Raw genomic sequence first — 17216 nt, 5'->3', positions numbered from 1 at the left:
GACTTTCAAGCCGTTTCTGAGCGAATGCACATATTATATCACCCAACCTTGATGTTTAGTCATTAGTGGAAATGACAGAGTAAATGCTGCATCTTTTCTGTTTGCTCTACAAGTCTGAACACGTACCCTTTTTAAAAAAAAAAACAATGAGATCATTCAACTGACCTGGGAGCAACTCTCAGTCTCACTCTGAGTCATTGAAAAGGCAAAAGCTTCTTTTTCGATGTACAGTCACACAAGGTGACATTTTCCATCACTCCGGGTGTACATATTGGAGTTTTTGGAGCTGTGTCCTTTTTTTTTCTCCATAAGCGAAGACAAAATGTTGAAGAAAAAAGGAAATCTGGATAAAAGAAGCTTGTTTTTCTAAACCAGCCCTACCTGATTTAAGTTTCATGTCTGGCAGATACTGTGACTAGTGAGGAAAAACAAAACAAACTGGAAGGGCGACTGCCACCAGATTTGTCAGAGTATGGAGTGGAAGAGTACCATGTATGGGTAGGGCCACACTGAGGTCTAAACCACATGGAATAGATTAGGGAACTACCACACCCAGGTACTGTGTAAAACAACTGCATTATGTCATATTATAACGAAATACCACTCCAAGAGGCCTAAACACCCTTTCATATTACTAAAACAGTTTTGAGAGGTTTAGTTAATTAGTAGTGTTTGCTAATGCAAGCATTGTTATTGCTATTGCACATACTTGGGATTAAGAATTTGAACAAACCTATTACCCTAAATGTTGAAGTTCATCAAGTAACTCATCACGTAACAGCTGTGCTGGTCTCTTTCAATGAGTGATCTGAGCGATCAAACAATGAAAAAATTAGGCAAAAAAAGTTAATTGAAAGATGAACCCTAACCATATCTAGGGATCAAAATATTATGGAAACTTGGGTATAGGCTCTTGACTTGGGCCATTAAGCAACCAGCTAATTAACACCCAGAATGCCATAGCAACCACCCAGAACACCTTAGCAACCTTAAAGCAACATGCTAAAAAGCATTCTGAACACTTAGGAACTGTATAGCAATGCCCTGGAAATCACTCAAGAAACATGACATTTACATTACATTTATGCATTTAGCTGACACTTTTAGTGAATCCAAAGCTATTTACAATGCATTTTGTGTATACAAAAATTAAAAAATTATTTACAATGCATTTTTTTTTTGTGTTTTCACTGGGAATCCAACCCATTTTGCACAGACAAGCTGCACCTACTTGTTCATGAATTTCATGAAAATGAAAAAAAAAAAAAAAAATCTAGTTGCATTTTACTGTTAATATTAAAAGATCTTAAGTGCTATTCTAGCATGTTTCCTAGAAATTAGATGAGAATTTCTAGTCATACTTTGATAATCTATTAATTTTACACTGTACCTCTGTTCCTCACCCGTATCCTATGGTTGGTATAGAAATTACACTTAAATGCAATTACATTGATATAATAATGATTGCTCAAGTGTGTTTTCTTGTCCTTGCATGTCTAGACCTTGCCCGGCTGTGTGGGATGGCCAACCATAACCCTGAGCAATAATCTGTAAAAATAAAATCTATTAGTGGTGCCTTCTATGGATAGCGCCACTATTGCTATTGGTCATACTTGAGGTTAGGGATTTTAACACACATGGCACCATTTTTGTCATAATTCACTCTTCAAATCATGTGGCTTGTTGAGGTGAGATTTTAACATTTTAGTCTGGCAGGTGATAACACAGGGCAAAACATACCATAGACATGTATTGAAGGATGGATCGGGTTTGGGCTCTTTTGACTTGGACTATTAAGCAACCCCTACCAGACAGAACAGCATAGCATTGCTGGTCACAAGCTAATGTTGTGTTTTGTGTGCTGGTTCCCCAGCATATAATGCTGGTTTGCCCACCAGGCTTCTTAACTAGTTTAACCAGTTCACCAGAAAGACCATGCTGGTCAACCAACTTCACCAGCTAGATTTTTTTGGGTGAAAAGCGTGGTTAAGCTGGTCTACCAGCTGGTCTACCAGCTACCATTGCATGCTTGTTAATCTGGTCTTTTTTTAGCAGGGTCCACCTAGCAAGACCATAGAAACCAGCCAGAAATGTTTGCTGGTCACCAGCTTACATTTGTGTTTTGTGTGCTGGTTTGCTGGTGTCCCACCATGCTTCTTAACTAGATTAAATAGCTTGACCAGAGAAAACATGCTGGTCAACCAACTTGAAGAGCTAGGTTTTGCTGAAGAAAAGAATAGACCAGCACTAACCAGTTTTAACCATCTTAGACCAGCATGGAAGTTGCATGCTGCTTGAACTGGTCTTTTTAGCAGGGATCACCAAGCAAGACCATAGAAATCAGCCAGAACAGCATAGAATTGCCAGTCACAAGCTTGTGTTGAGTTTTATGAATTGGTGCTCCAGCATGTGATGCTGGTGTGCTGGTGTCTCCACCAGGCTCCTTAACTGGCTTCACCAGAAATACAATCCTGGTCAAACAACATCACCAACTAGGTTTTGCTGGTGAAAAGCATGGGTATGCTGGTCTACTAGTTAGGCCAGCACCTATCCAAAACTCAAGTCATTTTTATTTGTATTTTCACAACACACATTGCTTCAAAGCAGCTTTACAGGAAATCATGCATTACCAGACAAATTAAACTGTAATATCTATAAAGTCTTATAGTGATCATTGTATAGTTGGATTAAATATGATTGTAAATTGTGTATAAAAATGAATCATTAAATAATAATTAGTATTTAGAACCCCTGTGAGCAAGCTAAAAGGGACGGTGGCAAGGAACACAAAACTCCATAAATGTTGGTTAATGGAGAAAAATAACCTTGGGAGAAACCAGGCTCACTGTGGGGGCCAGTTCCCCTCTTGCTAAACAACATGAATATAATGCCAAAATTAGTTGGTTATATGCAGTGCAAGTCATGGTTTAAAATCCGCTGGCAACCACCCACAACAACCTTGCAACATGGCAGTGACTTTTGCATGTGCTAGCACCACCCACATTTTACTAAGAAAATATAAAAAGGCAGTTCATTTTACACTGTCTCCATTTAATACATGATAGAAGACTTTAGAAAATCAGAATGTGTGTTTTTGGATGCATGACGTGGGTTGATTCTGTTCATATGTATCAATAACGGAAATTAAAAATATGTTATGACCTTCTTAAGGCTTCCTATAAGTCATCTCTCTCTATATATGTCTATCTAATCTGTGTCTTTAGGCATAAGGATGTAGTGAGGCTGCTAAGGAAAACTGGTGCTCACTTCTTCCGTGATGAAATGGAGGATGCTGGAACTGAGATGTGCAGGTTTTTCACAACACACACACACACACAGATTTCTTCTCGCCCCCCACTTTGTGTACTCGGGTCTGACTCGTCATTCAGGGACTTTCATAAGCTTTTAGAATGCTCCCGAACAACATTGCATTGACAAAGCAAAGAAATTCTTGGTATCTGGCTCTGAACACGACAACAAGTGCATAGTGACTCAAACCTTCAACTAGGCCTTCATTATTAATGTATCACCAAAGGTTTTGAAAAGTGTTGCTGGGTGAATTGTGTTTTGTCAAAGCAGTAAGCCACAAGAGGCCATATATTACAGTGATTTAGCCAGAGTTAAAGGCCAAAGTATACTTTACAAAGTATACTGTCTGTGTTGACTCTCAGCGTGTGGCCCATATTTTCTCAACTTGTGGACAGTCCTCGCCTGTTCTCGTTGTTGGCATTGACTACAAAGAGTATTGCAAAGCAGTTGTAGTGCACATGCTTCGATTGCATTCATATTCACTCACTGTCAAAATACCGGGCATGATCCGGAATGCAAAAAAATTTATTATACCCTAGACTTCAGGGGTGTTCATAGGAACGCCGCTACGCGGAAGTAAAACTGTAAAACAACAATCTTGAGCGACTTAACACTTTTATAAAATGGTGACAACCTCACTATTATAAAAAGACACCAACGTTCAATAAATAGTTATATGTATTAATAATGAGCTATTCTTCTGCCTAAGAATATAGTCCATTATCTGTTGACAGTTGCAGATCAATGTTGCAACTTGGTGCATTAATATGGGATTCAACTGATGTGCAGTCACATGTGTACCTATATGGATAATTAACATTGACTTCAAACCGTGCTCATCCAATCTGAATTTAGAGTTGGAACTATCCATTTTTTTTAAACCATATACAGAAATAAATCTTCCACTTGTATCAACCTTCACCGGTAATTATAAATGAGCTCCATAGAGGGTTCTCTCGCATCTTAGAAATCCTGGAAAACCTGGAATTGTGCAATGCAGTTTTCTAGTAAAGGAAAAGTCATGGAAAATGAGAACAAAAACTAAATGTCCTGCAAAATAATAATTTGTCTTGGAAAATATTTGATTGTTATTGTTAAAGTTTGATTGTGTCGATGAAAAGGTTTTTGTACAAGTATTGATGAAAAAAAAATAGAAGTCTAAATTTTATTGAGTAAACTTAAGACAACGATGACAGTCGGATCGCAACTTTTTTTTTTTTTTTTAAACAAATTCACACTCCGAGTTGATAGCATGGTGATGTGTCCTTTTCACATTTGTATGTACATTTTCAATAATTCAACGATTGGAGTCTGCTTATACTGCTGTTACCATATGTAAGGCATTATGATGTCTGTGATGCAGAAAACACAGATGAAAGTTGCAAATCCAGTCATAAAAATTGCATTATGCTGTGATTTTAATAAAAAAAAAAATTTAATTTACATGTGCTGCATGCTTCAAAATGTGTGAGGCCGGCCACTAATGCGCTGAAAAAACCTTAACATGAGCATCACGTGTGCTCTCTATGTGTGTAGTAGATGACAGTGAGCAGAGCACTCTGAAGCATGCAGCACATGCAGACTATATGTTTATATTAATGGGTTTAATAATCACACTGGGACAATTAGCAAACTGCTTATCCGGAGGTGGGAAACTACTGTCAAAAACACAAAGAAATGGCAAAATAAAATCTTGATTTAAATAGGCATGTGAAATGGGGAAAAAAGATGTTTAATGCAATGAAATAATAATGTATTAAAGCAATATCGTGTTCTGTTGTGCAGCAATTCATTTGACAAAAATATCTCCAGTGGTGTTTCAGATTGTTCAGACCACAGATGTAGAAAGCACTTTAGTTGATTAAAAAAATAATGCAATGTTATGTTGAAAAATTTAATCAATAAAAAAGTATTTGTTATTCATTTGATTAAAGTTTTAACAAATTCTTTTGATTAGACACCATTTTGATGATGAAATTTTATTGAACTTTTGAATGCAGAATTTTGAGAAAAAAATAACCCTTCAATAACCACCATTTGAATGACCTCTCGTGTTTTTGCTTAAATGTTACAAATGTGTGGCACATAAAATGTCCTGGAAATGTCCTGGACAATTGTGCCTTGAAAAGAGTTGGAACCCTGCCCATACTAGGAACAGAGTGTCACTATAAAGCTGTTGTTGTATTGAGATGAGGTCAATGTCCCATGCCAAATTCTTCTGAATTATTATTCATTATAGTAATAGAACATTATTGTAATAGCCAGTGAATTTCTGGTGTTAGGATTAGTTTATGAATGCCCACGTAGAGGTTCTTGTGTGTGTTTTACAGTCTTGCTGCAAGTGCAGACTTGGAGGGACTTGAGATGTGGCTCTTGGCTGGGGCCGATCTAGCCATGACAAGTTATGATGGACAAATGCCAATGGAAGTGGTGAGTTAACGGAGAAGCATCTACAGAGTTTACACGGTCATGAAAATCTCGTAAATATCGGCGAATTTGAAAACTGTGATTTGCAGGTCTGGAAAAGACATTCAAATTAATAAAATATTTTTTTTCCACTCCGAAAGCTCAAGACTCCTTTGTCTTACTGACGACAATTGTACACTAAAAAGTTCAAATGTTTAAATATACTGAATTACTTCCAAGGATTGGTACCTGGCCTTAAAATTTAAATCTGCCAGCCGAGCCTGCCGTCTGGCTTTCCCCGACTTTCGAGACCTGGGAGGGAGACAAGGGGAGAGGGAAAGAGCAAGGTGGAGCGACAGTGAGAGAGAGAGAGGAGAGAGAGAGAGAAAAAAAGCTTGCCGGTTCCCAGACACGCCGTCGCGACGACAGCTGCTCCTCCCTGGGCGGACCGGAGCGAGTCCTCTGACCCCTGGTGGATGGAATGCCCCTCCACATTCTGCCAGCAGGTAGCGAGCCCTTCCGCCACTTGCAGCGGCTCCACCGCTCCAGGCGGCTGACAGCGAGCCCCTTCTCCCCTCACGGACAACGGCCGTTCCTCCGCGTCCAGGCGGCCAGCAGCGACTCCCCTGGCGGACGGACGTGGCTGCTACTTTAGGTGGATGCCAGTGGCGAGGATTCCACCACAGCGCATCCCTGCTCCTTCCCGGGTTTCGGGACCAATGTAACAGGGTTTAAAATAGACAAGGAAAAAATTTAATGTAAACTTAAACAAAAAGACACAAGCATAAACACGCAGGGTAGCTGCGTGTGGCTCTCTCTCTCATGAACTGCCACATCCAGCTCGGCTTTATCCCTCTCCTCGGCTGATTAGCCCGATTGGGGCCCGGCGGTCTGCACTCAAGGCCTGGCCCCGCCCTCCTCCTTGTCACAATAACCACAATAATCTATGCCTGAATGTGTCATTGGATTCATAAATCTATAAGACTGTAATGATTCTCTGGATAAAAGACCAACAGTTTTTGTTGGTTATAGTGTTGCATCAGGTACAAAATATGTCTTCTGTGTTGTCAAATCAGGTGTCAAACTAGTCTATAAAGAAATGTTGTCATGCTTCATAAAATATTTTATGAATGGGTTATGATTATGAATCTCACAATGCAGGCAAGAGCTGCTGGACGTGAGGAAGTTGTTGAGTTCCTACAACAAGCTCAATACCGAACTCAGGTACTGAACACACACACACACACACACACACACACACACACACACACACACACACACACACAGATACAAGCATTGCTCATTAACAGCATGCATATATATATATATATATATATATATATATATATATTACATATACACATACACATACACACACACACACACACACCGATCAGCCACAACAATAAAACCACCTGCCTAATATTGTGTAGGTCCCTATTCTCACTATTCTTCAAACCACAATTGTACAGAGTGGTTATCTGACTTTATCAGTTCGAAAACTGGATGGTTTTTTGTTTTTGGCACCATTTTTTGTAAATTCTAGAGACTGTGTGTTAAAATCCCAGGACATCAGCAGTTACAGAAATACTCAAACCAGCCCATCTGCCACCAACAATCGAGATGTTAAACCGAGGTCCTGACTCTCTGCAATCATTAAAAAATCCCAGGGTACTTCTTGTAAAGAGTAGGGGTGTAACCCTGGAGTCTGAATTCCCACATTCGACCTTCTCAATCATGGCCTTCTAAAATCCCCATCCATTAATTGGCTCTTTCACTCTACTCTCTCCTCTCCACCAACAGCTGGTGTGTGGTGAGCGTAATGGTGCCCTATGGCTGCCGTTGCATCATCCATGTGGATCCGGCACACTGGTGGTGGTTGAGGAGAGTCCCCTGTTCACTGTGTAAAATGCTTTGAGTGTAGTGTCAGAAAAGCAATAGATAAATGTAATGTTCACATTCATAATAATCTTTATTTGTATATAGTCATACACATCTGGGATGACATCAGGTTAAGAGAATAATGAAAGAATTTTCATTCTTGGGTGAACTATTCCTTTAAGATACCAACCAAACTTGGTTTTGTCCACATACTTTTAGCTTTTCATGCTTAAAATATTTTCATATTTCATTTAAAAATAAAAATACAATGTGCACTTTAAAGTGATCAGAAAAGGAATTTAATGAACATTTACAAAGGGAAGTGAACGTATAAATGCAGAAAACAATCTTGAAAGATTGCCTTGTTTACTAACTGTGCGTACACAAATTTGTGCGTGAAACAGGTGTGCACTTTTTCAGATAGAAATTATGATTAATCATTACTGATTCATACACAGTGCCTATATGTGTGTGTGTGTGTGTGTGTGTGTGTGTGTGTGTGTGTGTGTGTGTGTGTGTGTATATATTATATTATACACACACTGGTGGCCAACATTTTTGAATAATGTACAGATTTTGTTCTTATGGAAAGAAATTGGTACTTTTATTCACCAAAGTGGTATTCAACTGATCACAATGTATAGTCATGACATTAATAACTTGAAAGATTACTGTTACAATTTGAGAAAAAAATTCAGATTTCTTAAACTAAATTCTCATCCAAAAATCCTCCACATAAAACGAAGACAGCTTTGCAGATCCTTGGCATTCTAGCTGTCAGTTTGTACAGATAGCATGCTTCCTGTAGCACTATAGATGTGGATGTCTTGTCAGGCACTTCTCACGCACCTTACAGTCTAGCTCAGTGGTTCTCAACCTTTTTTGAACAAACGCCCCCCCTGACCTCTTCATGATCCTCTTAACGCCTCCCCCCCCTTAAAAAAACAAACAAAAAAAACCAAAAACACTTCAGAAATACTATTACAGCCAAACAATTGCAACACTGATACCTGAAGCCTGAGTTTTTGGTAAAAAAAAAAAAAACTGAAACAGAAGTTTCTTATTGTATTTAAACTACATGTAAAAGCCTCAAGTTGAGTAATATTGTGTTTGGAAAAAAATGCAAAAACACATGGATTGTTTGAAAGGTATTGCAAATGTATTTAGAAATTCAAACAAATTCAGGCTCACACACAAATTTTTTTAAGATGAACCAATCACGTGAACAATAACGTAACTAACCTAAATGGCCAATGAAAAAGCAGCGGTCGTTCGCGCACTCAATTAGCTAGGCAATATATACTAGGCTTCAAATTTGAATAGCCTACAAACGGTCATTTGATTTCAAATGACAAAACGACAACAGCTCGGCCACCTGAACTGAACCGAAGAAAAAATGACGTCAAAAACAGCCACTTTTTTTTTTATTAATTACGGTCATTAGTGTGAGCCCTGAGCACTAATTATGCGCCTAATTATGTATTCCGCGTTATGTACAGAAAAAGCCGGTGAAAGCACCTCTATTTTGTGCTGAAAATTCTCCGCCTCTTAAAAGCATGTGTAACTTAGAAGCGGCTCTCCTGGCATATCCTCCTGGTGAAGTGGCAGCAGTAATCCGAGCAAGACGAAGACATAGGCTAAGGAGAAGAGCTGAAAAGATTTTTGCGCAGGCCGCCTGTTGAGTACCTCGGAGTAACGCCCCCCATTTGTGCCTGAGCGCCCCCCCCTCTCTGCTGCCTCGTTACCGCCCCCATTGAGAAACGCTGGTCTAGCTGATCCCACAAATGCTCAATGGGGTATGGGCATAACTCTCTTTTCCAATTATCTGTTGTTTCTTTGCCGACCTTTTCTTTAGTTTTTCTGTTTCAAAAGTGGCTTTTTCTTTGCAATTTTGCACCCCTGAGTCTTCTCTTTACTGTTGTACATGAAACTGGTGTTGAGCAGGTAGAATTCAATGAAGCTGTCAGCTGAGGACATGTGAGGCATCTATTTCTTAAACTAGAGACTCTGTATTCATCCACTTGTTTAGTTGTACATCTGGCCAATCAAATCTCTTTCTGTTATTGTTAGAGCCAGTTGTTCTTTATCTTTGAAGACTGTAGTGTACACCTTTGTATGAAATCTTCATTTTTTGGGCAATTTCAAGCATTGTATAGCCTTCTTTCTTCAAAGCAATGATTGACTGATGAGTTACTAGAGAACATTTTTTTTGCCATTTTTGACCAAATATTGATCTTAAGACATGTCAGTCTATTACATACTGTGGCAACTCAAAAACAAACATAGACGGTGTTAAGCTTAGTTTAATAAACCAAATAGCATTCAACTGTGTTTGATATAATGGCAAGTGATTTTCTAGTACCAAATTAGCAATTTAGCATGATTACTCAAGGATACGGTGTTGGAGTGATGGCTAGTAGTGGTGGTGCTGTTTTTACACCAGTAATGTCCTGACTATACTTTGTGATTAGTTGAATGCCACTTTTATGCCAATTAAAGTGCCAATTTCCTAATGAAACAGAAAAATCTTTAATCGTTATTCCAAACTGTTGGCCGCTATATACAACCGTGGCCAAATGTATTAGCAGTGACATAAATTTTGTGTTTAGCAAAGTTTTCTGCTTCAGTTGATGTGGTGTTGATTCACATTGTTTCTAGATTATTGTGCAGAGTGATCAGATGCATTTTAAATAATTGCAAAAGCTTAATTGGCCAAAAAGATTTACTTCATCACAAAAAAACTAATTGCACTTTTTTTTTTACCCTGGCACAAAATGACCAGCTAACATAATTTCACTAATCATATCAGCAGCACCTGGGAAAGTGTGAATGAGTACTAGTCAGGTGAAATCACTCATTCTGATTGGATTATAAGAGCAGACTGATTGCTATAAAAGGAGGGAAGAAGTGCTTCCAATCACAATCACAATGGTTACCTCTAAAGAAAGACGTGCAGCCATCATCACTTTGCATCAAAAGGGCCTCACATGCAAGGAAATTGCTGCAAGGAATATTGCACCTGAAATAACCATTTACCGGATCATCAAGAACTTCAAGGAGAGAGGTACAACTGCAGTGAAGAAGGCTTCAGGAAGTCCCAGAGTGTCCAGCAGGCGCCAGGACCATCTCCTCCTGAGGAGTCAGCTACGAAATCGTGTCACCACCAGTGCAGAGCTTGCTTAATATTGGCAGCAGGTTGGTGTGAGTGCATCTGCACGCACAGTGAGGCGAAGACTTTTGGACAATGGCCTGGTGTCAAGAAGGGCAGCAAAGAAGCCACTTCTCTCCAAGAAAAACCTCAAGGACAGAATTAAATTGTGCAGGAAGTACAAGGAATGGACAGCAGAAGAATGGTGCAAAGTTATTTTCTCTGATGAAGCCCCCTTCCGACTGTTTGGGACATCTGGAAAATCAATAGTCCGGAGAAGAAAGGAAAACGCTACCATGAGTCCTGTGTCGTGCCAACAGTGAAGCATCCTGAGACCATCCATGTGTGGGGTTGCTTTTCATCCAAGTGAGTGGGTTCTCTCACAATTCTGCCCCAAAAACACTGCTATGAATAAAGAATGGTATCAAAATGTCCTGCAAGAGCAACTTCTCCCAACAATCCAGGAGCAATTTGGTGATGATCCGTGCATTTTCCAGCAATGATGGAGCACCATGTCACAAGGCAAGAGTGATAATGAAGTGGCTCTGAGATCATTACATTGAAATTTTGGATCCGTGGCCAGGCAACATGCCAGAGCGAATTGCAGAGGTTATGAAGAACAAGGGTCAACACTGTAAATATTGACTCTTTGCATATATTGAATGTTTTTGCCAATAAAAGCCTTTAAAACTTGTGAAATGCATATCATTGTTTTCCAGTATACCACAGAAACATGTTAAAAATAATCTACAATACTGAAGCAGCAAACTTTGCAAAACACAATATTGATGTCACTGCCAATACTTTTGGCCACGGCTGTATATACAGTGCATTCATAAAGTATTCAGAGCCCTTCATTTTTTTCACATTTTGTTATGTTGCAGCCTAATGCTAAAATGCTTAATATTTTTTATATATATATATATATATATATATATATATATATATTATTATTATTTTTACATCAATCTATACTCCATACCCCATAATGACAAAGCAAAAATAATGAGTTTTGAAAACTGCTCATTAAAAAGAAAAAACTGAAATATTACATTGACATAAGTATTCAGACCTTTTGTTATGACACTTGAAATTTAGCTCAGGTGCATCCCATATCATCATGGATCATCTTTGAGATGTTTCTACACTTTAATTGGAGTCCACCTGTGGCAAATTCAATTGATTGGACATGATTTGGAAAGGCACGCACCTGCCTATATAAGGTCTCACAGCTGAAAATGCATATCAGAGCAAAAACCAAGCCATGAGGTCAAAGGAACTGCCTGCAGAGCTCAGAAACATGATTGTGTTGAGGCATAGATCTGGGGAAGGCTACAAAAATGTTTTGACTGTATTGAAGGTTCCCAAGAGCACAGTATCCTTCATAATCCTTAAATGAAAGAAGTTTAGAACAACCAGGACTCTTGATAGAGCTGAACACCTAGCCAAACTGAATAATCTGGGGAGAAGGGCCTTGGTAAGAGAGGTGACCAAGAACCCGATGGTCACTCTGGTTGAGCTCCAGAGATCACGTGTGGAGATGGAAGAAATTTGCAGAAGGACAACCATCACTGCAACACTCTACCGATCTGGGCTTTATGGCAGAATGGCCAGACGGAAGCCTCTCCTCAGTGCAAGACACATGAAAGCCTGCTTGGAATTTGCAAAAAAAGCACCTAAAGGAGACTCAGACTGTGAGAAACAAGATTATCTGGTCTGATGAAACAAAGTTTGAACTGTTTGGCCTTAATTGACCAAGTGTCATTTCTGGAGGAAACCAGGCACTGCTCATCATCTTCGCAATACCATCCCAGCGGTGAAGCATGGTGGAGGTAGCATCGTACTGTGGGGGTGTTTTTCAGCAGCGGAGACTGGACAGGGTTGACGGAAAGATGAATGCAACAAAATACAGATATATCCATAATGAAAACCTGGTCCAGAGAGGCATAAGGTTCACCTTCCAACAGGACAATGACCCTAATACACAGCCAAGACAATGCAAGAGTGGCTTAGGGACAACTCTGTGAATGTCCTTGAGAGGCCCAGCCAGAGCCCAGACTTGAAGTGTGTGTGTGTGTGTGTGTGTGTGTGTGTGTGTGTGTGTGTGTGTGTGTGTGTGTGTGTGTGTGTGAGAGTGTGTATTTATCACTTTGTGGGTACCAAATGTCCCCATAAGGATAGTAAAACCTGAAATTTTTGACCTTGTGGGGACATTTTGTCGGTCCCCATGAGGAAAACAGCTTATAAATCATACTAAATTATGTTTTTTGAAAATGTAAAAATGCAGAATGTTTTCTGTGAGGGGTAGGTTTAGGGGATAGAATATAAAGTTTGTACAGTATAAAAACCATTATGTCTATGGAAAGTCCCCATAAAACATGGAAACACAACGTGTGTGTGTGTGTGTGTGTGTGTGTGTGTGTGTGTGTGTGTGTGTGTGTGTGTGTGTGTGTGTGTGTGTGTGTTTGTTCCAAATAAAACTTTACTCAAAGATCTTGCTGCGCATGCTCTTAAAAAAAGAGTGCGTCTTTAAGGATATGCTTTGCAGTGCGACATAAGGGTGTGCAAATGATGCTTTTCCTTTAAGTGAAATGTCTACCACTATGTAAAAGTCACTTATGCTGCTCATGGAGAGTTCATTCACACAACAGTGTCATTTTTGTTGCATGATATGGTGTATACTTGAATGCAACACAAAGTTATACATTTTTAATTTGACAACAAAATCCCTCGTCTTTTTATTGCAGCCAGTATTTGAGGAGAATGAGGAAGAGGTAAATTGTGTTTTGAGCTGTTATATACAGCATGAGCTGTGCTGTGATTGGTGACTTGCATGTTTCAACCATGGTCAGATTCTAGTCACTTGCTGATCTCATTTTTTGCTCATAAATTAACAAGAAACAGGACTGGATTGAGAACTGAATTCATCTTCAGCTGGAATTGTGATGCACCTCATTTTTACTGATGGAAACATTGATCTGGACACAGCAGAGTGGATTGTAAAGTTAAAAACTGTACACTAATGTTGCTTTAAAACTATTGTAAAACACATTATACTTCTCATTTCATTCCAAAAGTAGTCCACACACAGTTAGACAAAGCTGGCGATGCAATCTGGACCTGTTCCCATTGACTAACTGGCTTATTTTCATGGTCACAATGCCGAAAAATAAATGTTAAAAACAAGCAGACTTAAACATAAAAAGTTTTAGTTTCTTTGGAGACATTAAACTATCATTTCAGGCAAAGACCAGAAACAAGCAAAGACATTTGCTTTAAACAATGCCGTATGAACATACATGACTGTTAGAGCATGAGCATGACTGATCTATAGTGGAGTAAGCACATTTTTATTTATGTCTTTAATGGAATGCAAATGCAATATTGCAAGCCATCCACACTTTTTATGAATGTACTATTTTTTTCTCTTTCTGTCTCTACTCTAGAATGGCGAGTTTATCGAGTTCACCGCTTGCCCAGCAAGATCCTGAGGAGACCGTCCTACTAGCTGTTATTTCCTGCAATTATCTCCAGTTTCTCATTTTCAGCAAACCACGATTTTCTTTGTGAGCCCCTTAAAAAAGCACAAGCCATATTGTTTCTTTTTTATTCTTTGGTCCATCCCAACAGATATGAAATTATTTTGATATTGACAGTAAAAGAATGCTATTTCTGTATAAGCACATTATTCAGGGAATTTTACAGCACAGTGCTAATGTAAAAGCAATATGAGAACATATTAATGTGTTTTATGGAGGAGTATGTTCATTAGAATATGATGTATTTATTATTTACATATAGAAATGCCCATACCTGAAAACTGTTCAACTTTTTCTTACTTGCACAATATGTAATAATTCAGTATGTAATAATTGAATTACCATTTGCACTTGACCGCTGCAGAACCTGTCTCAGGTGCATTTACAATCAGTCAACTGTGCATGCTGTTTGTTCATCCAGTGTTCTTCATGTGTTATCTGTCAGTGCTATCTCAATCATATAAATGCATTTGTAAATGTATTTAAATGAATAACATTAGGCAGTTTTAATGTTAGTGAAACGTGTATGTAAAGCACACTGCTTTTACAGAAATGTGCTAAAAAAAATTATAATAATAAATTGGATTATCGTTTTAAAAAGTAATCAGTTGTCATGTGAGTAACTTTCTAAAGCAAAGTATAATTTTAGTTAACCAAAATTTATATAAATGAGGTGTAATGTTTCTTTTTTTTCTTTGTCCTCCTCTTCAGATTGGTCATGCTTGAATTATTAGATCAGCTCAGGAAATGTTTCAATCTATTTTACTATTTCAAACTATTTTAAACCCATTTTAAATGTGTCTTGTAATAAAGCAAAAACAATTATGGTCTTGTTGTCCTAGCACATGCCTATACTGTTGTGTTCTTTTTGTTGAGTCAATAGGACTGAAAAAGGCAATAAATGCATTTGTGGTTTGTTGCTGTAAATGTTAAATAAAATTGTCGAGCACAAAGAGAAATGTATTTACTAAAATTATTTATACTTGAAGATGTCTAATTTCATGTTGTTCCATCAGCTGTTGTGTTAAGCACAAAGACAAAAGTCATTGCACAAGAATGTTAACATAATCAGCATATTGTTAAGTCAGATGTCACTGTATCAAATAGAAAAACGAAATGTCAAATGGCTAAAGCATTGGTGTGATTCACTTGACATTGATACTTCTACTGTCACCCTTCACAAAAATCTGTAAATATCTGCCAACATTATGGAATGGTGGAATTGAATGATTAACATAATCTAGACATTGTACATTTTAAGTTTGCTGAATGGACTTGATTAAAAATGACTTTACGTGATAAAGTAGCCACAAAAAGTAGTTTAAACACTTCAGCAACACTTGCACAGTGACATTCCATCTGCTAACAAAACACCAAACCAAGACAGTACGCTACAAGCAGACTTTGCAAACCAAGAGATGTTAGAAGTTGTTAGGTTATAAGTGATAAAACAATATCCAATTAAATACACTTTTAACTGTGACTTACTGTAAGTGTACAGACACTTTTTCAGGCCACTGTTTGTTGATTATGAAGAGGATACTTAAACTAAAATTAAAGCTGAACTTTAAGAATATGCACTAGTTAAAATAGACGATGCTGTTCCGATTGCTCTTTTTCTGCCCCAGGAACCCAGAAAAGCCGGTTGGACCTGAAGAGTCGTCATTCCAGTCTGAATGAAAAGCCCAGTGTGAACTGTACACGTTTCGTGCAGTATAAAAAGACACTGCACACACAAGTTATGTATAGCTGAGCCGAGGACATTTTCAGAAGAGCCAGCGACGTTTCTTTGCACTTTAGTAACAATATTTGTTTCGCTACGGCGGCGACGCATATTTCGGATGGATGACGTGAACTCGGTCAGGAAGAGTTTACGTTCAACGAGGAGATACTTTTTGAAAGTTATGGTGCAGTTGCGGTAAGGGGCCGTTCACACTCGACTCGTTCTGGCGTTCCGTCTGCGCTATTTGTAATTGTTGGTCCACATAGGCTTACACATGCCTCAGACGAACGTATTTTAGCGTATACGTTTTATGGCATCGCGCCATATTTAATTTTGACGGGAATGAAAACCGCCTGAAAATACATATGGCGCTTAGAATAAGGTCTACTGCGATGCGTTTGTTTGTGTTGATTAATGTTGCGTTTATAAGATGATATGTCTAGTTAAAAGTATTTATTGTAAAAATGAAAGGGTTTTAAAAACACGTTTCAGGCCTCCTGCGGTCTGTTCTGTTGGGCTCAGTTAAGCTGTTGAACGGAATGTGTGAACGGCCCCACAGACGGCGGAAGACAAGGTCCTTCGGATGTGGATAACGCCGGGTCGGATCTTCTTTGAGGGGTTTATTTGGTCTCTCTGGTGCAGTGGTTCTAAACAGTTCAACAGTTCTATCTCAAAATTGTGAAATGTTTAGGACCACTTGATCAGGGAGACAATGTCACTGGGTTCTGGAACAAGGACATCAGCCTATATAACCTGTTGTAGGCTCCAGTTGTTGGACATTTCAACAAGTGCAAGGTGGATCTATACACTGTAGTAAAAAATTAAAATAATAATATATATATATATATATATATATATATATATATATATATATATATATATATATATATAGAGCCTATTGTTAGTTTAAGGAGCTAACCTTAACTGTTAAAAACTAACTTTTTGTTTTGTTGTGCATTTATATTGTTAAATATAGCCTACTGTAATAAAAAGAATTTGCCAGGAAAAAAATATGCTAATAATGTGTTTATTAAATGTTAATGAACGACCATTTATTCCTTTATTATAATCATTTATTTGTTCTAATTTGTTCTATATAAGAATCAACCTGACTACACTGAACAAATAAACGATTTTGTAGTGAAGAACATAGCAGAATAAGTAAATTCTACATTCAAACGTAAAAATGAATTCTCTAGTTTATAAGGAA

At 38.3% G+C, this 17216-nt stretch overlaps 1 protein-coding gene across 6 annotated transcripts in view; it reads left to right on the top strand.

Moving 5' to 3' along the window:
• LOC127662546 (60 kDa lysophospholipase-like) overlaps positions 1-15231 on the top strand; it is a 48095-nt gene extending 32864 nt beyond the window's left edge. For 3 of the 6 annotated variants that reach the window (XM_052153773.1, XM_052153769.1, XM_052153767.1), the window contains 5 exons: positions 3225-3311; positions 5640-5739; positions 6877-6939; positions 13492-13518; positions 14191-15231. In XM_052153773.1, the coding sequence (XP_052009733.1) occupies positions 3225-3311; positions 5640-5739; positions 6877-6939; positions 13492-13518; positions 14191-14235 (322 nt within the window). In that variant the 3' untranslated portion in view covers positions 14236-15231. The remainder of the gene's footprint in view (positions 1-3224; positions 3312-5639; positions 5740-6876; positions 6940-13491; positions 13519-14190) is intronic. The other 3 variants (XM_052153770.1, XM_052153768.1, XM_052153771.1) reach the window with 2 other exon arrangements.
• The last annotated feature ends 1985 nt before the right edge of the window (positions 15232-17216 follow it).

This window comes from Xyrauchen texanus, chromosome 22, assembly GCF_025860055.1.
Source record: "Xyrauchen texanus isolate HMW12.3.18 chromosome 22, RBS_HiC_50CHRs, whole genome shotgun sequence".
NCBI lineage: Eukaryota > Metazoa > Chordata > Actinopteri > Cypriniformes > Catostomidae > Xyrauchen > Xyrauchen texanus.
This window is presented reverse-complemented; position numbering and strand designations above follow the sequence as displayed.